At 55.1% G+C, this 21,023-nt stretch overlaps 1 protein-coding gene and 1 long non-coding RNA gene across 2 annotated transcripts; one reads left to right on the forward strand and one right to left on the reverse strand.

Annotated features, from left to right (window-relative positions):
* Nucleotides 1-38: 38 nt before the first annotated feature.
* Cd81 (CD81 molecule) lies at nt 39-18,235 on the reverse strand. The gene is made up of 8 exons (XM_013074899.3): nt 17,964-18,235; nt 6,557-6,671; nt 3,063-3,160; nt 2,022-2,096; nt 1,700-1,804; nt 1,304-1,405; nt 678-764; nt 39-594 (listed from the first exon to the last, which is right to left on the reverse strand). Exons 1-8 carry the CDS (start codon nt 18,027-18,029, stop codon nt 532-534), a joined length of 711 nt encoding a protein of 236 aa, XP_012930353.2. The 5' UTR covers nt 18,030-18,235; the 3' UTR covers nt 39-531.
* Nucleotides 17,240-19,850, forward strand: LOC110350646 (uncharacterized). The gene is made up of 2 exons (XR_002397337.2): nt 17,240-17,893; nt 18,996-19,850. It is a non-coding gene; the product is annotated as an uncharacterized LOC110350646 (long non-coding RNA).
* The last annotated feature ends 1,173 nt before the right edge of the window (nt 19,851-21,023 follow it).

The raw sequence follows: 21,023 nt of genomic DNA on the forward strand, positions 1-21,023 counted from the left end.
GTCTTGGATGCTCTGGCACAGGAAGGGGCCCCACAGTCTTGTTAGCATGCCTGATTTTCCTTCTTTATTAAATGTCTGTTTCAAGATGTAATTACAGTTGAAGGTGACATGTTAGAAAGGACAGGTGCATTGAAGGCATAAGAGTGCTCACAGACCCAGCTCTTAAAATGTGGGCAGGAGAAGAAAAAAGATTAAAAAAGGTGAGCCATGCAGCCCACAGAATGGGCCAGGGGGTGGGCAGATGGCCCCCCCAACTTGGCCATGCTGAGCATCCAGGCAAGTGGTCTCTGGGAGATACCAAAGGGCCCAAAGCCTGGAGCAGCTCCACCCCCACACACGCCATCTACCAGTGATGCCAGCCCCTAAAAGTAATAGGCAAGTTCAGAATGAAAACAAAACCTCAGAAGTAAAAAGGCTAAGTGTAGCAGAGTAATACCGGAAACATTATATACACAGGCAGCAACGCCTGCAGCAGCCTCCGGGTCACTCTGAGGGCACTGCAGGGATCCCAGAAGCTGGAACTGCAGGGCCTCAGTACACAGAGCTGTTCCGAATACCACAGCACAGCACCATGCTCAGGATCATCTCAAAGATCTGTGGAAGGAGAAGTCTGGTCAGCACCAGAAGCAAGAGAGGGGCAGAGTGGCTGAGCTGAGGCCCCGTTCTACTCCACTCACCATGATGACAGCAACCACTATGGCTGCAATGCCAATGAGGTACAGCTTCCCAGAGAAGAGTTCGTCGATCTTCTTATGGCAGTCATCCTGCAGGGGTGGGCAATGGGTGGTCAGGGGCTGGCCTCAATCTCAAAGCACAGAGAGGACTCACAGCCATCACCCCTTCCCGCCTGAGGAGAAGTGATGCAGTGGCCAGACCTCTGCCCAGGATTTACCTTCCACTGATTAAAATACAACACGGGATCTACTGCCTGGAGCCCTTTCTATCTTGAGGTCATGATTATTGGTATCACTGGTGCCCTAGTAACTGGTATGATAGATGTTCATGGAGGGTGATTTCTACAGGTGCTGTAACACACCAGCCTCCAGGAGGTCAGGACCCTGTGTCCTCACAAATATGAGTGGAGCTATGAGTCTTCCAGATCTGCTCATGAGGCCCACCTATGAAGCTTCTACCTTCCTCTGGGCCTTGCACGCAAACCCCACCCAGCCTTTCCAGCAGAGCAGGCCTGATATGGGCCTTAGTTCCATTTGACTTGCCCCACAGGGGGCCCTGTGTGGACCACTCAGAACCCAGGACTCCAGTGTGTAGAGACCCTGCTTCTGCCCCACCCACTGCTATGCACCTTCCATAAGGCATTTATGACGGTGGTGTCTGAGGGACAAAGGTTGTTCTTCAGCACGGAAGTGGACAGCGCAGTCAATGTGTTGGAGCCACAGCAGTTGAGCTGTAGAGATCAAGAGCACTGTGGTCATCTCACCAGGAAATGGAGGAGAAAAGGCCAGGGATAGGGATTTCCATCACACCACTATCCCAACATGCACCCGGACCAGCCTTCCTCCTCAGTCAGATTCACTGCTCAGACATCGCCCACTGGCCAGGTCCAAGAGGATCTGGTCACAGAGGAGACGCCCCAGCCAGATCCTGAGGTCTGGGCTAAGGCAGGACTCCTCCAAGAAGGCACACACTCCCACCCAGGTCCTGCAGCCCATCCCTGCCGCTCCAGCCCAGCCAGCCACACCGTCTCATGGAAAGTCTTCACCACAGCCTTGGCATTGTTGGCGTCATCGTCCACCACAGCCTGCTGCAGAGCCTGGTCATAGAACTGCTTCACATCCTTGGCAATCTGTGGGAGAGGCAAAGTCACGCACAGCAGGACCATCCCAAGGGCAGAGCCCTGCACTCTGAGCACCGCCCATGTGCTCAGCTCCAATGCCAACTCCTCCATAAAGCTGAGATTTATCTTCCAGGCAGACCCCAAGAAGAGTCCAAAGAGCCCCCGAAAACTATGGGCTAAGGTGACCCATGACCATAAACCTGGGCAGTGCACCCGGTGGGCTCACCTGGTCCTTGTTGACGAAGCCCCAGATGCCAGCGGCCACCTCACAGGCAAAGAGGATCACGAGGCAAGTGAAGAACTGGGAGCAGGGAAAAAGAGGGTAGGGTATTGGCAGGGCCCAGGCCAGCATGGGGCTGCCCTCTACAAAGGACAGGCCCGTGGGACCAACGGGAGTGTAGGAAGAAGTTGGCAATACCTGCCAACCCACATCCCCATCAGGAATAAGCCAAGTGGAGAAATGGAGGACAGAGCCTGAGATGCAGCCCCTGCAGCAAGATGCTGGTATGTTGATCCTCCCCACGTTGCCTGCCTCTGCAGGATGGCCAGCTGGAGTGGGGAGGATGGGGCAGGGTGTGTGTGGGGTGTTCTCAGGTGACAAGCCCAGGTGGCTGCAGCCCCTAGGGCAATGATGGCAAACCTTTCAGAGTTTTCAATGATACAAAGAACCTGCTGCAGCAGGCATGACATAGATTTGGCACCACCGCCCTAGACAGACATTGGCACAGCTACCCCCACCCAAACTGACCAGGCCCTGGACAGCACAACTGGGCCTCAGCTTCCTGCTGGCAGTTGATGTGCCCAGGGACACCTGATGTTGCCCTCAGAGTCAGATTCGATCCCTGTGACATTTATGGCCTTTTTTTTTTTTTTTTTTGGTACCGGGGATCGAACTCGGGTCCTTGCGCTTGCACAGCAGGAGGCGGAACCACTGAGCTAAGTCCCCAGCCCCCAGATTTATGGCTTTTTTTAAAGAAAGAAAAAAACCCTTTTTGTAACAGCCTTAGGAACTAGACATGATGGAGATTAACCATAATGGGATTTAAGACCCCAGCAGGAAAACCAGAAAGTCAAAATTCTGGGACAATGTTAAGGCTTCCCAGTGACCCCTGATCCAGGCTGGGGAGGCTCAAGTGCCACATCCAAGGCCTGCTGGGCTGAACTGAAGCCCTTGGGTCTACCCCAATGCCCACTCTGGCCACTTTCTTTGCCTGCTAGATCCTACTTCCCAGCGCCAGCCCAGAACCCACTGACTTCCCAACCTTACCGTCCCCAGCAGACACTGGGACTCCTGTATGGCCCCATAACAGCCAAGAAAGCCGACGAACATCATCACAGCCCCCACAGCAATGAGGATGTAGATGCCTGTGGAGGTGAAGGGCCCAGGTGAGTGGCACATACACACTGTGCCCAAGACATTAGGGACTGAGGCACTGGCACCCACTACTAGCTCGCTCAACCTGGCCGCTTAAGCCCTGTCTGTGCCTCAGTGTCCTCTTCCATGGCATGGGAGGGGACAACTATGCTCAGGGGAGGGTCGGATGACATTTAAGTACCCAGATAACATTGTTGACCATGCTTCACAGAGATCTTCCACAGTGGGGCTCAGCACCCACCACCTGTGTCTGCTCCCAAATCCCTCAGGACTCATGTGAGGAGCTGAGAGGAACTACATCATTTTAGTGTGTCAAGTAACACACCAGGAGCTGTATGGTGGACTCAGATGTCGGTAGTGGGGGGCTGTGCAAGGAACCCCAGTATTGACATGTGAAGGGGAATGAGGTGAAGGAGTTTCATAGTGGCCACACAGCAGCCCCACCCCACCTATCCCTGGCCTTAGGGACACTGGCATTTGATGTGGGGTGCTCTATGTGGTTGTGCTGGATGAGGAGGCCCTTAGGCCAGAGTCTGGTACATGAGGTGGCCAGATTCATGACAGAATGGCAGGACAGCTTGAGATTGTGCAGGGGCCAGGCAACCCTTCTCATCTGCCCACATCCACTGGATGGGCAGTGCATTCCTGGAGGCAGGGCCACCAAAGAGTAGGGGCACCAAGGATCAACATGTGCAGTATCTCACTGCCCACAACCCCCCCCCCTTTTCCCTTGGGAAAGGCCACAGTGTCTCTGCAGGGCCCTCCCAGCTCCTCATCCTTCAGCAGACTTGACCCATCCCCTGGCCACCACAGCAACACTGCAGGGCAACCCAAGCCTCTTTGCACAGAGCCAGGCCCATTGTCCCCTGCCTGACTAGCTCAGGAGGGAAGGAGCTAGGAGCCAGGATGTACTGCTTGGCTTAGAAATGGACTACATCTGGGGCCTGGCCTCAGCCAGCACTGAACACCTGGCCTAGAGGAGACTTTCCACTTCACAGGTGGCTCCTCTCTTGGGGACCAAACTGGGTTTTGGGTCTTCAGGCTCCCAAACTCCAACCTTAAGATAAGGCGAGGCATCCACCCACTGTGTCACTAGGTCATGTTCAAGGGAGGGGTGGGGATTGCCTTTCTCGGCCATGGAGGGTCCCATAAGGGTAGGAGACCCAAGCGGCTTCAGTCCTGGGGTGATCACAGCCACTTGGAAGCAGCCTTGCCCCAGCACAGCCTGGAGCCCTTTGGCATTTTCCAGGGTGCTGAGGGAGCCAGCCAACTCTCCATCTTCCCAGCAGTGTACAAAGCGCCTTTGTGAAGTCCTACTTCTGCTTCCAGCAGGGCCCAGCCCAGAGGCATCAAGGATGCCAGGGGTCTGATTTGGGAAGGGCAGAGACTTGGGAAGGATCTGAGTGGCCCCATCCATGGGGCACAGGCAAAAACCCTAGGCCAGGGGGTAGCAGGAGCTACCATTCAGCACCCAGCCTGCAAGCAGTCCAGTGCCTGGGCCTGTTCCCACACCCAGGAGGCCATAGCCAAGGAGAGATGGGAAAGTGTTTGCAGAGCAAAGAACAGTGAGAACATGCTGGTCAAAGACCTGCTTCCAATGCCACTCTGCCCTGGCATCATGAGGCCCACCTGGCAAACCCTCTCTTGTGGCACCACCGACTAGTGGGAGCCTTAGGATCCCCTTGGTGTCCATCTTGCTAAGGGCCAAAGGTGGGAAGGAGCTGTGGCCCTTCACACAGGCCCTGCCTTGCCTGTTTTCTGCACTCAGCTCACCCGCTTCCGCTGGCCCCACCTGAAGCAAGCTAAGCCTTCCACTCCTGTCCAGCCATGCCAAGCAGACATGGACCCACACAGGGACTGCTCCACCTACAAGCATAGCTGCCATGTCTTGAGAGAGTGCCCTGCCCCAGGGCCACTGTATCTCCACCCCTGCAAGACCACATGGCACAGAAGGGGCAGGGTGGGAGTAACCCTCTCCCACCGTGGACAGGAGGATGAGTAACATGCAAAGAGACTGCCTACTCTGATGGCCAAGGATGCACCTGCCTGTACTGAAGGGCAAAGCCATGTTTGCTGGGAGACCTCTCTGGACCCCAAATACTCCTGATTATCTTGGAAAGAGGAACAAGCCAGGCGTGGTGACCCACATCTGTAATTCTAGCACTTGGGAAGCTGAAGCAAAAGGATTGCCATCAGTTGGAGGCCAGCCTGGGCTACATGTGAGTTCAAGGCCAGCCTGAACTGTATAGCGAGACCTTGTCTCAAAAAAGAAGAGGCCAGACAGAGGATTCCAGGCCTCCTCAGGGGCTTGGAGGATTTGGAAGATACTGGCTAGGCCCTCCACACTCTGGAATGTGGGGCAAAGCTAACAAAGCTAACAGGTTGGGCCCTGGCTAGAGCACCTAGCTGGAACACAGGGTCCGAGGGCTCTCCCTTCTCCTCCTGTGAGGGTACCAGAGCACCAAGACGGAGTAGGGCCCCACAGTTGGCAAGTGACCCTCCCTGGGAACAGCTGGGCCCAGAAACAGTCAGCCATGGGCTCCTGTCTCTAGGGAGGGACAGAGGCCATCCCTGGGCATGCTGTCTGGACCCAGCCCAGTCCATTCTGCCTGTGGGGAGACAAACAGAGAGGAAGGAATGGCACTCCTTGGATCACCCACTGGGATGACTGGGGTAGGAGTGTGTGGCCTATCAGGAGCTCTACTCAGAAGCCATGCCTATCTTCCAAGTTGGTATGGGAGCAGACCCCTTTCAGGCTCCACTTGGGAGGGGAGGACCCTCACTAGGCCCCAGCTATAGCCCTAACTCAGAAGCTCTGCCTTTAAAGGGTAGGAACGTCTCACTCACACTTCAGAGCTCCAAGGGCACTCTGCCCTCCCCCAGGACAAGGTGGAGAGCTGGCTCCTTCAGTGGGCCTCCTTCTGGTCATCCTCACTCTGGGGCTCCACCCTTTCTCACAGGCAGCCTAATAAGGCAGCAAGGTACGGAGGGCTATGTGGGGGAGGCAGCTGAGTCACAATGCCCTCCCCAGCCCCAGCCTCCAGCTGCTCCAGTGCAGGTCCAGCATCCAGCCCCACCCTGCCTGGGAGCCTCCCCAGAAAAGCCTAGTTATAATAAGCATGGTGCACCACCCCTTCAGCCCTGCCTGGCCACTGCCCTCCTGTTTAGGCCTAGCCTGAAGTGATCTGGTGGGTTTCCTACTAGCTACAGGCCCATCTGCAGCCCAACCCTCCAGCTCCAAGAATCTCTTGCTGGCTAGCTGCCTCCTGGCCAAACTACGAGGCCCTACCTCCCCTTGGAAGCCCTTCCTGACCGCCTGTTTTTATTTTCTGTCTGCAGCTGCCTGCCTTGACCTGTTGACCAGACCCTGCCCACGTGTCACTCACCCACATAGAAGGTATTAGGTGCCGGCTTGTTTCCGAGCTCCAAGTAGAGGAGGCTGGTGGTCTGTGGGTCATGGCGCAGCCACAGGGCCACGCCCAGGATCACTCCTCCAGCCAGCTGGGGAAAGAGTAGGGACAGTGTCATGAGTAGCCCACAACATGGTTCGGTGTGTAGGGACCCCACTGTGCTGAACATCCTGAGCAGGCAGCTCTAGTCAGGAGGGATGGACCCTTAGTTGGGACCACAGCTGGTTTGTCAGTGCCATCCTCTAGAGGCCAGGGGCCCCTGCCAGCCACTCTGGGATGCAATCCCAGGGTAGATTGCCAGGTCAGATGCAGGGCAGCTCAGATTTACTTCTTTAGTCTAAGTGTATCCCAAATACTGAATGGTTCATAACTATACAAACGACTTTCATTGTTCTCCAGTTCCAGATTGACTAGATGTGCTGTGTTTTTATTTGCTAAATCTGGACAGAGGCCACAGCAGGACCTGGGCACCCAGGGAAACTGGGCCCTCCTCCAAGGGGTGAGGTCCTTTAGTGACTGCCAGGGGTGCATGCTGGGAACCCCAGAATGAGAACTCCAAGTTTTTGCTGCCAGGAGAAAGGGTGGAGATCTGATGCTGCTGGGGCCCTTGTGGGGCTTATGGCATCCAGGGAGCTTCAGGGCATGGCCTATGGTGGCCTGTGAGGAAATCCCTGCCACTGTGGCCCTGGGAAGGGAAATGCTGAGGGCAGATGCCTGCAGTACTCATGGAAGAGAGATTCATAGTGGGTGGCCTGGGCTGCCACAGGCATCCAGGGATAGAAGGGATCCTGCTTGGGCTGGCATGCAAGGTCCAGGGTCAGACAGAGAGACTCACATCAACTTGTAATCCTGCATACAGGTGACCATCTCTAGTCAGGTGGGTCTGTCCTTGAGGCAAGGCCTGGCCCATTCCTAATGTCCCTCACCCTGGCCCCTGTCCACCAGGCTGGGGGTCATTCCACTGGTGGTGGTGGTGCATGGGCTTATCCTTTGCCATTCCTGGTACCTGGCACCATGTAGGGCACTTTACAGAAACATGCCATCCAGGAGTGACTGGAAACCCTGAGACCTGGCTACCTCTGCCTTCCTCCAACCTAGAACCTCTCAGCTGATGCTTTTAGGTACTCTTCAGCAGGGCAGGGGGGGGTCTCAGAATAACAGGAATAGGAGACTCAGTCCCCTTCAGATCCTTCTGCTGTTCATCTGTCCCTCCCCAGGTGTGACATATAGCTCCATAGAACCTCCCAAAGCTGAGGTCACTGACTCTAGGTCCCTGATAGGGGTGAGGAGGAGTACAGCATCCCAGGTAGTTGAGGGGCAGGTGGTCAGGTCTTTATCCTGCTTCCCTGGGAGGACACAAAGATCTGCCCAGCACCATCCCAATATACCAGCTGTGGCTACTCATGGGCAGGGACTTCCCAGGGAGGTGTCCCACAAAAGGATTGCCTTGCCTGGCTTCCCTGCATCTTGTCAGGCTTCTCTGCACATGCTCTCACTGAAGACCAGGCCCTGTGGGGTTCCTGAAGGAAGCAGCATGGGGAAATAGTTCAACACAGTCTCTGAGGGAGACACCAAGCCAGTGAGTACCAGGGGCAATGATGCCCCTCCAACCAGGAATGCCCACAGAGGACAATCTTTCTGGAGCTTGGTGGGAAGGCCTGGCACAAAGAAGGTCACCTCTTTGTTTCCTGGCCTCATCCTCCTATGTAAATAGGGGGTGGCAGCTCACCCCATAGAGGGTGCAGAGTTGCTGGTCAAATAGAAAGGAGAACTGAAACATGGGCCTGAGTAAAGCACCTGGCGGCCCAGTTCCTGCTGCAGTGGTCCTGGCTGGGAAGCAGGGCCCTAGGGGAAGGAGATGTGCTTAAGAGAGTGTGTAACTGTTCCCAGGAAAGCCCCAAGCAGGCCTGGGGATTCCCCAGGCAGGCTGGCTTAGGTCTCCACAGAAGTTGGGTGGAGGAGGAGCTGCAGGTTTCCAAGCCACCTTACCTCACCCTCCAAGCCAGGGCCAAGGTACTTTCCTCCAGAGCCAGGAGGCCAGGGCTTGCTCTCCCTCTACCCCTCCCTTGGGCCTGAGCTGTAGTTTCTCAGCCCCTCTTCTGTAAGCTGAACCCTGTTTACAAAAAGCTCACCACTGTGTTTTTACACTCTACTCTGGGGAGGGATGGGCCCTACTTCCCCACTAGGTCCTGGACTGACGTGCTTCCCTGTTGAGCAAACAGGGCATGTGTTATAGCCAGTGAGGGCTCACAGTGCACCTGCTGGCTGAATCAGAAATGCCTGGCAGGAGGGAGCCCGAGTGTGCCCCTCTTATGACAAGGCCCCAGTGTTGCCAGGGTCCCCAGGCTTCCAGAATCCTGTAGGAACAGACAGTTCTCTGTGCTTCTATGCCTGTCACACCCTCAAGAGGGTAGGGAGGGCCTCGGACAGTTCGGGGGAGGCAGAAGAGTAAGAGCTGGTGGGCGGCCCCAGGGAGCTGTGTTGAGCTCCTCTTCAGCTGGCTACCATCTGTGGCTCGACCAGAAGAGGTGACAGGCTGAGTTGCCCTGGTAACTCTGGTTTCCTCTGTGGCTGTGAAAACGTCATGTATTTTGCTCGGAAACTAGTCCAGAGGTTGCTCTGAAAGATGTTCCAGGCCGGAGGGGTGGCAGACAGGGGGAGCCCTCCCTGTCACTTCCTCAGTGGTCACAGAGAGCTAGGTGCAAACCCTGACACAGCCATGGAAGCCATGCAGGAGCAACTGGCAGGTTGCCACCTTCTTGTGCCTCAGTGTCCCCACCTGTGAAAAAGCTGAGCATGCCAGTGTTGGCTCAAGGGCTGCTCTATCACACTGACCCTGGCCGGGCAGGGATTGCCCTCATCCTCTCTATGCAGCTTTCCATGGGTGAAGCTGGGCACAGCACCCTCTCGCAGCAATGCTTTCCTCACAGAAACCTGTGGGAGGGCAATGCTTAATCCACCCCAAAGCCCAGTAATGGTGAACTTCAGGCACAGTAGCCACTTTCTGCTCTGGGAAGAAGGCTTTCTGTTCAGACTCTAGTGTGGCATGGAAAAGCTTTCTCCAGATGATCCCCTGAACCCCAGTTTTCCTGCCCAGCGATAACAGGGGTCTGGCCTGGGCTACAGGGCAGGGGAGAGCCTGATCTAAAAATATAGAGGGCTTGAAACCTTCAGTCAGAAAAGCAATGGGGTGGAGAGGGGGGAGGTGAGGGAGCTGAGAGTTGGGACAGGGGTTACCTACCTCACTGTCCCAAAGGCACTGCCTACCCAACAAGCCCCTGAGGGCAACCAGAGGTCTTTTTTGGTGGGAGAGGGATGATAAGGATCACCTGCCACTGGGTTGGCTGCCAGATCTCCGTCCTTCCAACTCTTGCCCAGACCCACAGGGTGGGGCCTTAAGTTGGACCCATGACAACAGTGAGGAAATTGAGGCAGTGGGGAAGAGATATGCCTCTAAGGCCACCTACAAATGCCTCCATCCCTGAAAGTGTACCTATCAGAGACCAAGATAGCAGGGCTAGAGGTTTCCAAGGAGCCAAATGCCTGAAAGAAACCTGCTCTTCAGCCACAGGCTGGAACTGGCACATGTCTAATAAAGGACTCGTGGCCAAATATACAAGGAGCTCCCAAAGCTCAATGGTAGGAAAGCCAGGTACCCAAGTTTTAAAACATGCACAAAAGACAAAAAGGCACCCCACCTAGAATACAGAGAGCACCTAAGCACTGGAGAGAGGGCTGCCCTCCATCCAGACCACTGCACAAGAGCCACAGCCAGACCCCAACCTGCCACTCCACTGGCTGAACCTGAGAGGACTTGCCTCCCAAGGCAGCTCACCACCTTCTGTACCTGTCACAGCCTTGAGAGGGCAGGGAGGGCCCAGGACAATGCGGGGGAGGCAGGAGAGTGGGAGATGGCGGGTGACCCCTGGGAACAAGCAAGTTCTGATGAAGTGTGGTACAGCTATTACTTGGATTAACCCTATACCTCCTCTGTACCCTAGGGATCCACCCCAAGTATTCACCCAAGAGAAATAAATATAGGCCCATGCAAGACTCATGGACCAGTGTTTCCAGTGCCTTTGTTTCTAAAAATCTGAAGAGTCTGTATATCTGCTGGTGTGTGACTGAATGGGCCTGGGGGTCTATCCTGTGATGGAATCTGCTTCAGTGAAAAAGCAGGGATACCCACAGCTGCACAGACACACCCCTAACCAATCATGCTGGGAAAAGAAAAGCTCACACCTTCTGCCTCCATTTATGTGACTGCTGGAAAAATGTGAGTAAGAACTGAGACACCCCAGCAGTCCTGGAGAAGAGGGGCAGGAGGGATTACCAAGGGCCCACAGGACAGGAGTATAAATGTGTCAAAACTTACTATGCTGTACACTTTGAATGTGTGTGTGGGTATGGGCTTGCGTGTGTGCTTGCACACTGTAGGTTAATAACTTCTAAATAAAGCTGTGTAAAAACCTCACACCCCTAGTCTCTGGAGACTGACTGGAAAGGGGAAAGGGGCCCAGCTGCTATGCTGGTGCAGTGTCTTCCCATGTAGCAGCTAGAGTCCCTGGTAGCCAGCTTCAAATGTCTGGACACACTGGAGTCCTGTCCACAGACCCGAAGTTCTAGTGTAAACCAAAGTCAGGGATTGCAATCACTAGGGAACATGTGTGCCAATTAAACAAAGAGTCAGCCCAGTATCTGGGGAAAATGAAAGTGACGGTGCTGGATAGAGGCCCAGGCACCAAGGCCAAAGGTGGCCAAGCCCCTGAATGCTGGGTTCTGTTTGAGCTGGTCCACCTCAGGCCAATCTCAGCCTCCATGTTTCCAGTATCCTCCTTTGTAAAATGAGGAAATAAAGGTATAGAAGCTAACATACACAGGCTGTTACACAGGATGCCATATCCAGCTCTTGAGAGCAGGGATATTATGATCACTGTTATGTCTTACAGAGACCAGAATCTGGGATTTCTTCATCCCTCTCTTTCCAGACAGAACCATACACTTGGGCTCACCAGACACCTCTCTGTTCAAAGCTCTCCTGTAGAAAGCAGCTCTGGCCACCTGCTCCTACATCCTAAGATACTCCCATGCCCTAAGGCACTACCTTGTCCTAAGATATTCCTGCTCAAGGCTGAGGGGATAGAGGAAAAGGCTCGGGTAGTGTGTGTCTGGGTTCCTAGAGGGCTCCACGCAAGGGAACAGAAAAGAGTATTCCTAACTCTATAAAGGATTCTGCTGCTTCTTCCTTCCTGGGAATTAATAAATAACAGGCTCTACTCTAAGGGGGGTGAGGGGAGCTGCCAAGTATGCTGGGTCCCTGCCCAGCTTGTCTGCTGTTTCCCAGAAGCAGCTGAAAGGGAGCAGGCTTGGGACAGTCCTCCACTCCACACCAGCCAGCAGCACACCCTCAGCCAGACCCTGGATGGGAGCAGGGGCTTTTGGCGGGGCTTTCCCATTTCAGCACACCCCACCCTACCCCACCCCACAAAGAGGCAAGGTCCTAGTCACCTCATCTGGCTGGCCTAAGTGGTCCCCTGAAATGCTACCAACACATTCCTAGAGATAACAAGGGGTTAGGGTGCTTGCCTTCCATCCCCAGCACCCCTTTCCCCCAAAAGATCCTCCAGTAGATAACAAGGACTCTCAGCCTGCCCCTCTGAGTAGCAGCCAGGCATTCATCTGTAGCCCAGACCTTTGATGCCTCTGGACAGGGGGCAGAGTCCTCCCTGGAGGACATAGGAACTCTTTCAGGTTTTCCTGGGAAGTGGACAGCCAGGATGGTCTCAAGGAGTAGAACCACCTGAGGAGGCTCAGGCAGGAAGGAAACATGGAGGGAAGAACAGGAATCCTCACCTCGGTCAGGAAACAGCAGCTCTATTCACAGGGCCCCTGAGCTCAGGAAGCTGCTGTCTCAGCCTCTAAAAATAGGTGTCAAGGCAGGGACCTAGCCCCTGGGGCCTGCTGGTTGGCTGGGGAATGTGAGGGGCCAGGACATAAGCACAGGCAGTGGAGGATGCCTACTGTCTCAGGATGTAGGGAGTGGGCTGAGGCACCCCAGGGCCAGACTTGGGGCCGGCCACCGCTCTCAGGCAGGGAAGCGAGGAGGTACCCTGCTCATCCATTTCACGTCTGCCCTCCTCTGGGAAGTCAGTCTTCCTACATGGTCCTGGGAGGAGGGGTTTACAGACCTAGTGGGCCACAGTGATCTGTCAGAGATGGGCACAGGGGGCTGCAGTGTGGCCAGGACCCCCAGAGCTGTGTACTTCAGACAAAGAGGTCTAGGTGGGCTCGGTACCCATCAGGGAAGGGCGATGAGAGTTGGGGCCTCAAGAAGGGTAGAGAGGCCCCAGGGCAGATCAGGTGTTGTTGCCAGCAGCACCCAAGAGGCCACCCACACCTGCTCCTATCTGGGCGTGGCCACCTGCTCCAGGGGAAGGACATGCAACTGACACAACCCTAAGAGCTGTGGAACCAGACGTTGAGGGATAGGTTGTGGTCCCAGCCTTGCCTAACCATTTCCTCACGTGGTTGCTTAGGAAGCTCTGTCTCCCTGTCACCCCGAGTCTGATAACAGCCCAGCATGGCAGAGTGCTATTTTGAGTGATCTGTTATCATCTCCTTGGGCACACAGGGAGAAACTGCTCCCTGCAGGCAAGGTCCACTGTGCTTCTGAGATGGGGAGCGGGGAGCAGGGCTGTGAGAGGGCGAGCTCTCTGGGACCCTGGGGGTGAGGGGGGCTATGCCTCCCACACCGCTGCCTCTCAAAGCCTCCAGGGGCCCACTACAGAATTCATGGCTGAAACCTCTGAGCCTCGGGACTGCAGCCCCAGGAGGGTGGGCGGCCTAGGATCCTCATTCCTGTACCCCTGCTATGCTGGGTACCTCGCAGCCCCACCAGGAGCTCCCTGTCAGGCCAGTGCAGAGCCAACCTGAATCCCAAACACAGATAATGGCACGGGTAACAGGCACAGGGTGCTGCAAGCCCACCCTGAGAAACTGCTGGTGACCCAGGCCCACATGGAGCACCAGGGAATTGTTAGGGTGAGATGCCCCACAGGAAGCACAGGAGAGCCAGGCCATCACTCAGCCCTGCTGCCCAGGCCTTCTCAGCAGTGATGTCATCTCAGTAACTGGGACAAGGACAAGGAGGGAAACACCAACTCTCCAAACTCTAGAAGGGACACATCTTCAAAGACAGCAGGGGTGCTGAACCCGGGCTCCGACCAACTTGGCTGGCTCCCTGCCTCCAGCCTCTGCAGCATCTGCACCCCACACCTCAGCTCTTACAGCTGCCTTCCTGGAGCACCCTCACCACTAACTCAAGGTACTTCAGACTACAAAACTCTAGGCATTCCAGCCCTAGTGCACCTCCTGCATCCCCAGCCCTTCAGCCTTCATCGGACCTGATGTTTAGCACCCTTTCTGTGGTCCTGCACATAGAACATCCATGACCCCAGGAATGAATTCCAACTATCAGCTGGCCACGGCCCCCTGGTATGAGGTGCCTTTCCCCACAACTGGGGGATCCCCTGAAGGAACTCCAAGTGGTTTCAAGTAACTTAGCAACTGCTCTGCAGCCCACCAGGTAGAGCAATTTAGGCTGGATCCAGAAGCCCAAAGTGTGTAAGTGAAGAAGCCAGGTGTCACAGAAGTCCAGGGGCTCCTGAAGATACCCTACAACTGGTCACAGCACACCCGACTGGACTGCTGAGGGCCAGCTCTAGTAAGCCTGGTTCTATAAGTAGGAGTACTGGAAACAGGGTGGGCACCTCCAGTGCTAGAAGGCCCTTCAGCACTCAGGGGCACTTGCTGGGTCCCAGGCATCAGGGCCAGAGTGACTGCCACCCAGGCTTCTCCCCAACCCCTCTTCTACCCCTCAAAATACCAGGCCTGTGCCAGCTGCTCTCTCCAAGGGCACCTGGTCTTAGCTTCATTGACTGTATGATAGAATCTCCTCCCCCTGGCGGGTTTTCAGATGCTGAAATAAGGGTTGGGAGAAAGACAGGATTAGCTTTCCATTCTGCACCTAAAAGTAGTTACTCGAGCTAAGGATTAGGGGTAAATTCAGTTTCTGGAGGCTGAACTGAGCTGGGACAGTAGGTAGGGGGAAGAAAGCCCAGTAGGCCACTGAAAGAATGGACTAGAGGCTCTCCTGGAGAAGTGGCAAGGTGTGGGCATTAGAGCAGAGCTAGCCAGAGGGGCCCTGCCTCCTTGCTCCAACTCTGTGACCTCACTGCTCAGATACCTCACAGGGGCCAGCCTGCCCAGGGACAAACCACAGACTTCCTCTTCTAGGTCAGCCTGGCCCACCGGTTGGTCAGGCTGGGTTGTGTCCCCAGAGCTGGGCAAGACAGGCAACCAGACAGCCTGGGGGCACCAGGAGAAGTCCACTTGCCCAAGCAGTGAAACCAGGCACACAGGAAGTTCCCCTTCCCCCCAGCCTGCTGGGATTGTAGCCCCTATCCAGGAAGGAAGGCAACAGTCCTGCTAAGTGACAGACAGTCATGTGCTGTCAGGAAGGGGGGATTAAGTGCCAGTTAGCAATCCCCCCTCCTTCAAGGGGGCCTGTCTGCATTGCCACTGGCCACATCAGGTTGGAGAGCTAGCCAGTCCTGGGCAGGAGACGTGGCCATTCTCCCAGAAGGGACTGTTGGTACCTCTCCTGGGCCAGTCTGTGGAGAAGACCATTGTCACACCCATTTTGTAGATAAGGAAGCCAAGGCTCCCACAGGCCAGTCGCCTGCCCCAGGACCCAGGCTGGTGCAAAGCAAGCAGGAACAGAAGATCCTTTTCTCAAGGCCTCTTCCTAGCAGCAAGAGTCTCAGGTACTTGCCCTCTCCTCCAGGAGTCCCTGGACCTATCCCAAGGGGCACAAAGCCCATGCTACTTGGTGAAGCATCTTGGTAAAGGTATCTGCCTGTTCCACGTCACGCCTAATGTTCATCACCCAGAGAGCTCAGGACCCTGCTGGCCCCCAAGATGGCTCTGGTTAGGCTGCACAGAGTGTGTAACACTGCCTGGGACTCTGGGTCTCAACTCAGGGGAAGAGAGACAGTAAGTGGAAGTACACATGTGAATATAGGCAGGTGTCACAGAGTTTCTCCCTTGGAGAAGCAGGCTAGGTAGGCTGCCTGGAACACTTCCTCCCACAAGAAAACCTTTTTCTTCTCTAAAATGGAACTTATAAAAAGTTGCCCAAACAACCATTGTCAACCTGTTCTCACTTCCAGCCTGAGCCCCTAGTACCATCCCAGGTCCAGGCCAAAGGGCACCCATAGCCCCCTCCCCAGGCACTTCCTACATGATAGCTCAGCTATCCCTGGCTGAGATCCCTGGGTGGACATCATACCCAGCAACCTTTTCCTGAGCCTACCCTGTGCCAAACCTCTCGCTCTGCAATTGGGTGCATTAGCTAATATGCTCATAACCCCTTCTTCTAAAGTGGTCTAGAAGTAGAGCAGTGGGGTGGGACTCCAACTCCATGGCACCATGGAGTTCTTAGTCATAGAACAAGCCCTGTGATGCTGGGGAGGGTAGGGGGAGCAGAGATTCTTCTGAAGGATTGTGTCGGCCAGCATCCTCTGGCTTAGCTTTGTATCCCTGGCCCTGCTGGCCCAGCATGGGTGTGAGGGTCTGAGACTGAACAGATGCAGTTCTCAGGACGAAGTTCTCAGCTCTGAGCTGGGCTGGACCCTGGGAGAGATAGGGAGAGGCTTGGAAATGTTCCCTAGAGCTCAATAAAGAGCCCCTCTGGGGATGTGATGGGCCTCCAACTCAGCTGCCTGGGAAACAAACAGACTCACCCAGACCCAGGTCCCTGGAGAGACTGCAGGGAAAGGCGGGGAACTGGGGGCAGTGTGTACCTGGCTACCTTCAGCTCCCCGTTGAGTCCTCACTCCACATCCTAGCTAGAGGACCAGCAGAGGCACACCCTGGGTGTACATTTACATCCTACTTGCTGGGTCAAAGTAGGTGGACACTGATGGACACCCAGGGCCACACTAGGCAGGAGAGGCCCAAACCATCGGCCTCACTGTTCTTCATGGTCACTGGGATCCCAACACTGCCCTCCCTCAGCAGGCCACACAGCCCTCCCAGCTTGGAAGAATGTGATGTGCTGTCCCTCATTCTGCTCCTAGTTGAGTTCAATCCAATCTCTGCACCATACCCCAAACACCTCACTGCCCCTAGATCTACCCTGGGATCCTTGGTGGCCAGATGGAAAACAGATGTTCCCAGTCCCACACTGCTTTAAAAGTTTACTCTCTCTGCCTCAGCCTGAGAGAGACACACCACCTGGACTCAGCTCTATCTCTTCAGGGATGGAGGAGCAGCAGCAGGGGAGAACCTGTGAAGGGTGGCAGTCACAGTTCAAAACCAGTGACAACCATCCCTGAGGGCTGGGAATAGCCTCCACCCCTCCCAATTCCAGCAGCACAGGAAAGGGAAACAAAGGGCACACTCCGTATAGTCACTTCCCAGCACAGAAAACTCTATTGGAAGAAAGTACTTCTCCGCACAGACACTCCTACACCTGCCCCGACACACACATGACACATAGGTGTGGGCAGACACCTGCTTCCAAAGTGGAGAACCCAGTCCAGACACAGGAACCAGACCCATGCTGCAGAGAGACCCACCCCCGGGTCTGTAGGGTCACCCTCCGCCTGTGTCAACTCACAACAAGGGACCAGGCTGGGGCTGGAACCTATGTGGGTGAAGAGTGAGATCGGCCTCAACAACTGGGGCCTGGTGCACACGGGCCATCGGGTCCTGCCCGAGCCTGACTCCTGGGAAGGTCCCCAGAGTGGCGACAGCAGACTGTAGGTTGAGTGGGGCTGGGGTAAAAGTAGGTAGGAGGGTTTTCAAGGCTTGAGCAGAGTGTGAGCGGCCCCCACCTCCCGGCCGCTCAGCCAGGGGTTGTGGCCCCGATGAGCTCATGGGGGCGGGGCGCTGGGAGCCCCGCCCATAGCCCCCTCAGTGCCCGGGAAGCTGGGTGGTCCCCGAAACAGCAGCCAGGAAGACTGCCTGAGCCCTCCGCAGAGAGGGGTCCGGGGTACGCGGCTCCGGCCGCACCAGTGACCAGCACGAAGCGGAGAAAGGCCGGAGGCTCTGGAGTGCCGGGGTCTGGCCTGACTGCAGGGCTGGGCCGCAACTGGCAGAGGGCCGACCCCCGGCTCGCTGCCCCACCCGGCTGTCCAGCAGCGCGGTGGCCCCGGACCCTCGCCCCGCGCCCGGAGCCCACAGGTGGCCTTACAACTTCGCCGCGGTGCGGCGGCCGCTCCGCCGGGCCTAGCGCGAAGCCTGCCCGAGGTGCGGAGCTGCCCCCCCCCCCCACCGCGCGCTAACACCCCCCCCACCCCCCCGCCCGCCCGCCGCTCACCCAGAAGACGAAATTGAAGACGAAGAGCAAGTACTTGATGCACTTGGTGCAGCCCTCCACCCCCATGGCGGCTCGAGGCTGTGGGGCACGGGCCGATCCTGAGCGGCGGGCGGGCCGGGGACGCGGGGCCGGGTGGGCCGGATGCCTGGCGGGTGGGCCGGGAGTCCTCAGGGCCGGGAGGCTGGGGTGCGGCGGGAAGGGCACAGGCGACGTGTGGATGCGAGGTCTGCCTGGGTTCACTAGAGTCTTCGCTGCTAATGCGCGCTCACTCTGCGCGCGCGCCCTGCGCCGCGCAATTTATAGGCGGCCCAGGCCCCGCCTCCATCTGGTCTCGCCCCTCAGTCTCCTGCGCCCCCTCCCTCCGGCCTCGCCTCCCGCCATGGGCACCCAGACAGGGATGCCCCGGCAAGGGGTGCCTCCCAGGCCACATTCCCTTAGCGGTTTGGGACTTTGATGCCACCGAGATCTCGGGGCCAGGGTGCACTGTGGTGCTTGCGGGATGTGTCCCGGAGCTGCGTAGGGCTCCGGGCCCTGGGGCCTGACTGCAGGACGGCGCCTGAAGAAGCACCGTATAGCGGTGGCCTAGAAACGCAGCCAGGAATGCCTCCCAAGGAGGAGCTCTCCCTCTCTTCTTCTGACGCCTCAGACGTTCAGAGGAGGCTCCCTGGAGGAGTTGACAAACCTTGCAAAAATAGCATGCTTTGTTATATTGCTCTCCCAGGAAGGAATTTGGGTGAATGTGAAGCCAGAGCAGGGCATGGGCCTGAAGGTTTACAATGCCATTCTAGGCAGCCAATCCCTTGTCCCATGGAAAGGGGGAGTCTCTGGTCGCTGTTCAGAGTGTCTGCTTTTGGAAAGTTCACTGATGCAACCAGAGCATCCCCAGAGCAGCAATAAGTGTCTAACCCTCCAGCCACTGCAGGAGAACTCCCAAATGCTGTGCATTTCGCGGTTGCACCAGCTTCCCAGGATCCAGAGGTGGGATGGCATCTTCCTGAAGGTGCCAGAGACTGAGGAGTGCTTTCTCCCCAGGTGATCAGGGAATGCTGTCACCAATGCTGATACACCAATAGTAAAGGTTTCCTACATCTTCCCTCCAAGAAACACTGGAGGATGAATGAAAGGGCTGCTTCAACAGCAGAGCCCAGCTGGAGACCACGAGAGACCAGCTCCAGAAATGCAATCTTCACCCAGGTCAGTCCACCTAGCAGAACATCACCTGTCACAGCATGTGCTGGAACTTTCTGCAGTGATGGGCACGATCTGTATCAGGGTAACGCTTGGCACAAGAAAGGGACACTAGAAATGTGGCCACCAAAGAACTGAAGTTTGAATTATGTACCATTGTAATTTACATTTAAATATCCCTGGGTGGTCAGTAGCTACAAGGGGTGATAGAAAGATAAATTGAAAGTTTAAATTTTTTAAAAAATACAATATGAGACACATTGCCAAGAGCAGTGGGTGTTTTCAAAGTGACAGGGGTTATTTTTAAGGGAGATTAATGGCAGTATGTCTTTTATTGTAATAAAATTTTAAATTTAAACATTTGTCATGTGTTTTGATCACCTCTCATCAATCAAATGTTTATGGCAATTTCTGTCAAAGAAAAATTTCTGTCCCCATCAACCTTATTCACTGTATATAGCACTGTGTGATTTCTGACTCTTCCCTAAAGTCAAATGATCATAAAAGGTAAACATTTAGAACATTTAGAACAATGAGGCAGCCAAGATAGCTTAACTAAAGACACTCATGAAAGAGAACTTTCAGAACTGCTTCAGAAAGTAGCAAGAATGATAAGTGTGTTTGAAGTGAGGGAGAGTACATTGGAGGGGATTAATGGCAATGTGTCATATACTGTAATAAAAATTTTAAAAATTTAAACCTTTAGTGTATTTTTTTTAATTACACCTCATACCACACTGGACAGAACAACTCTTGGAATCATCTGTTCTCTGCTAGATTTATACTTTTCTTGGTGGTTAATTTCTAAATTTGTTTTAGGCTTCATGCTTGGATATGAGCTACAAGCACAAGTTTATGACTGGTTTTATGTTTGGTGCATGTCAAAGTGACAATAAAAGAAACTTAAGTCTTCATGTAAGCATCTGTAAAGATTCTTTGTTTAAAGGGGGCAGAATGGGCCTCATTGTGGAGGACGTTTCTCTGGATTCCTGGGCACCTGTTCTCCCATCAACTCCCCACCCTCTCTAGCAATGGGGACATTCCCACCAAGTATGGGATGCACACTGGGTCCTTGGACCACCAGCCCCCAAGGCAGATTGTGCCAGCTTGTTCCGTCCTCTTTCATGGTCATGCATCAAATGCTTAGTGGTGCCCACTGAGTGCCAGGTGCTGGGCTAGGGCTGGCTGGGGAGAGCCTGGCAACCAGGACCTCTCCTTAATTGTTAAGAACTGTAGGCTCTGGGGGTGACAGGTGTCATCATGAGATGATCATATCAATGCTGAGGAAGGGGGATTCTCTTGATGCTTGATAGTGACCATGGGGGTCACTCCAGTAGTGTGGAGTCTCAAAGGAACCTGGATACATCCTGACAACTGAGAAGGAGTCAACCTGGAGAGCAGCCTAGGCAGTGGGGAGAAGATGGAGGAACAGAAAGGAAGCCCTCAAACTAGGAGCAGATGGAGCAAGGGAAGAGAGCTAGACACAAGGTAAAGGGCAGAAAGCTCTGGAGGCAGGCAAGTGGGTATTCAGGCTTAAAGACCAGAGTGATGTTGCATCCTATTCCAACTGCAGTGGGGTGATGGGAGGGCTTCCTAGGCCTGCCTTCTGGCTGAGGAAGATACATGACCCATAGGGGAACTAATGTGAACAAGCACAGAGGTTTGCTAGTAGGATGGCTCCAGGGGTATATGGGGCTCACCTCATGGCCTGGCACCTATAACACCCACCTCTGAAGTGCCCTGCCCAGCACTCCCAGTTTGACTTCATGAAGACCTCAGGGAAGCCAGAGACACCATGATATGATGGCTATCTGTGTGGTTCTTAGGCAAGTGGGCACCCAGGGGTAACTCTGTAAGGGTGCTTGTGGTCAG

Source organism: Heterocephalus glaber, unplaced genomic scaffold, assembly GCF_053883595.1.
Source record: "Heterocephalus glaber isolate CG9 unplaced genomic scaffold, H.glaber_assembly_v1.0 deba00000594, whole genome shotgun sequence".
Lineage (NCBI taxonomy): Eukaryota > Metazoa > Chordata > Mammalia > Rodentia > Bathyergidae > Heterocephalus > Heterocephalus glaber.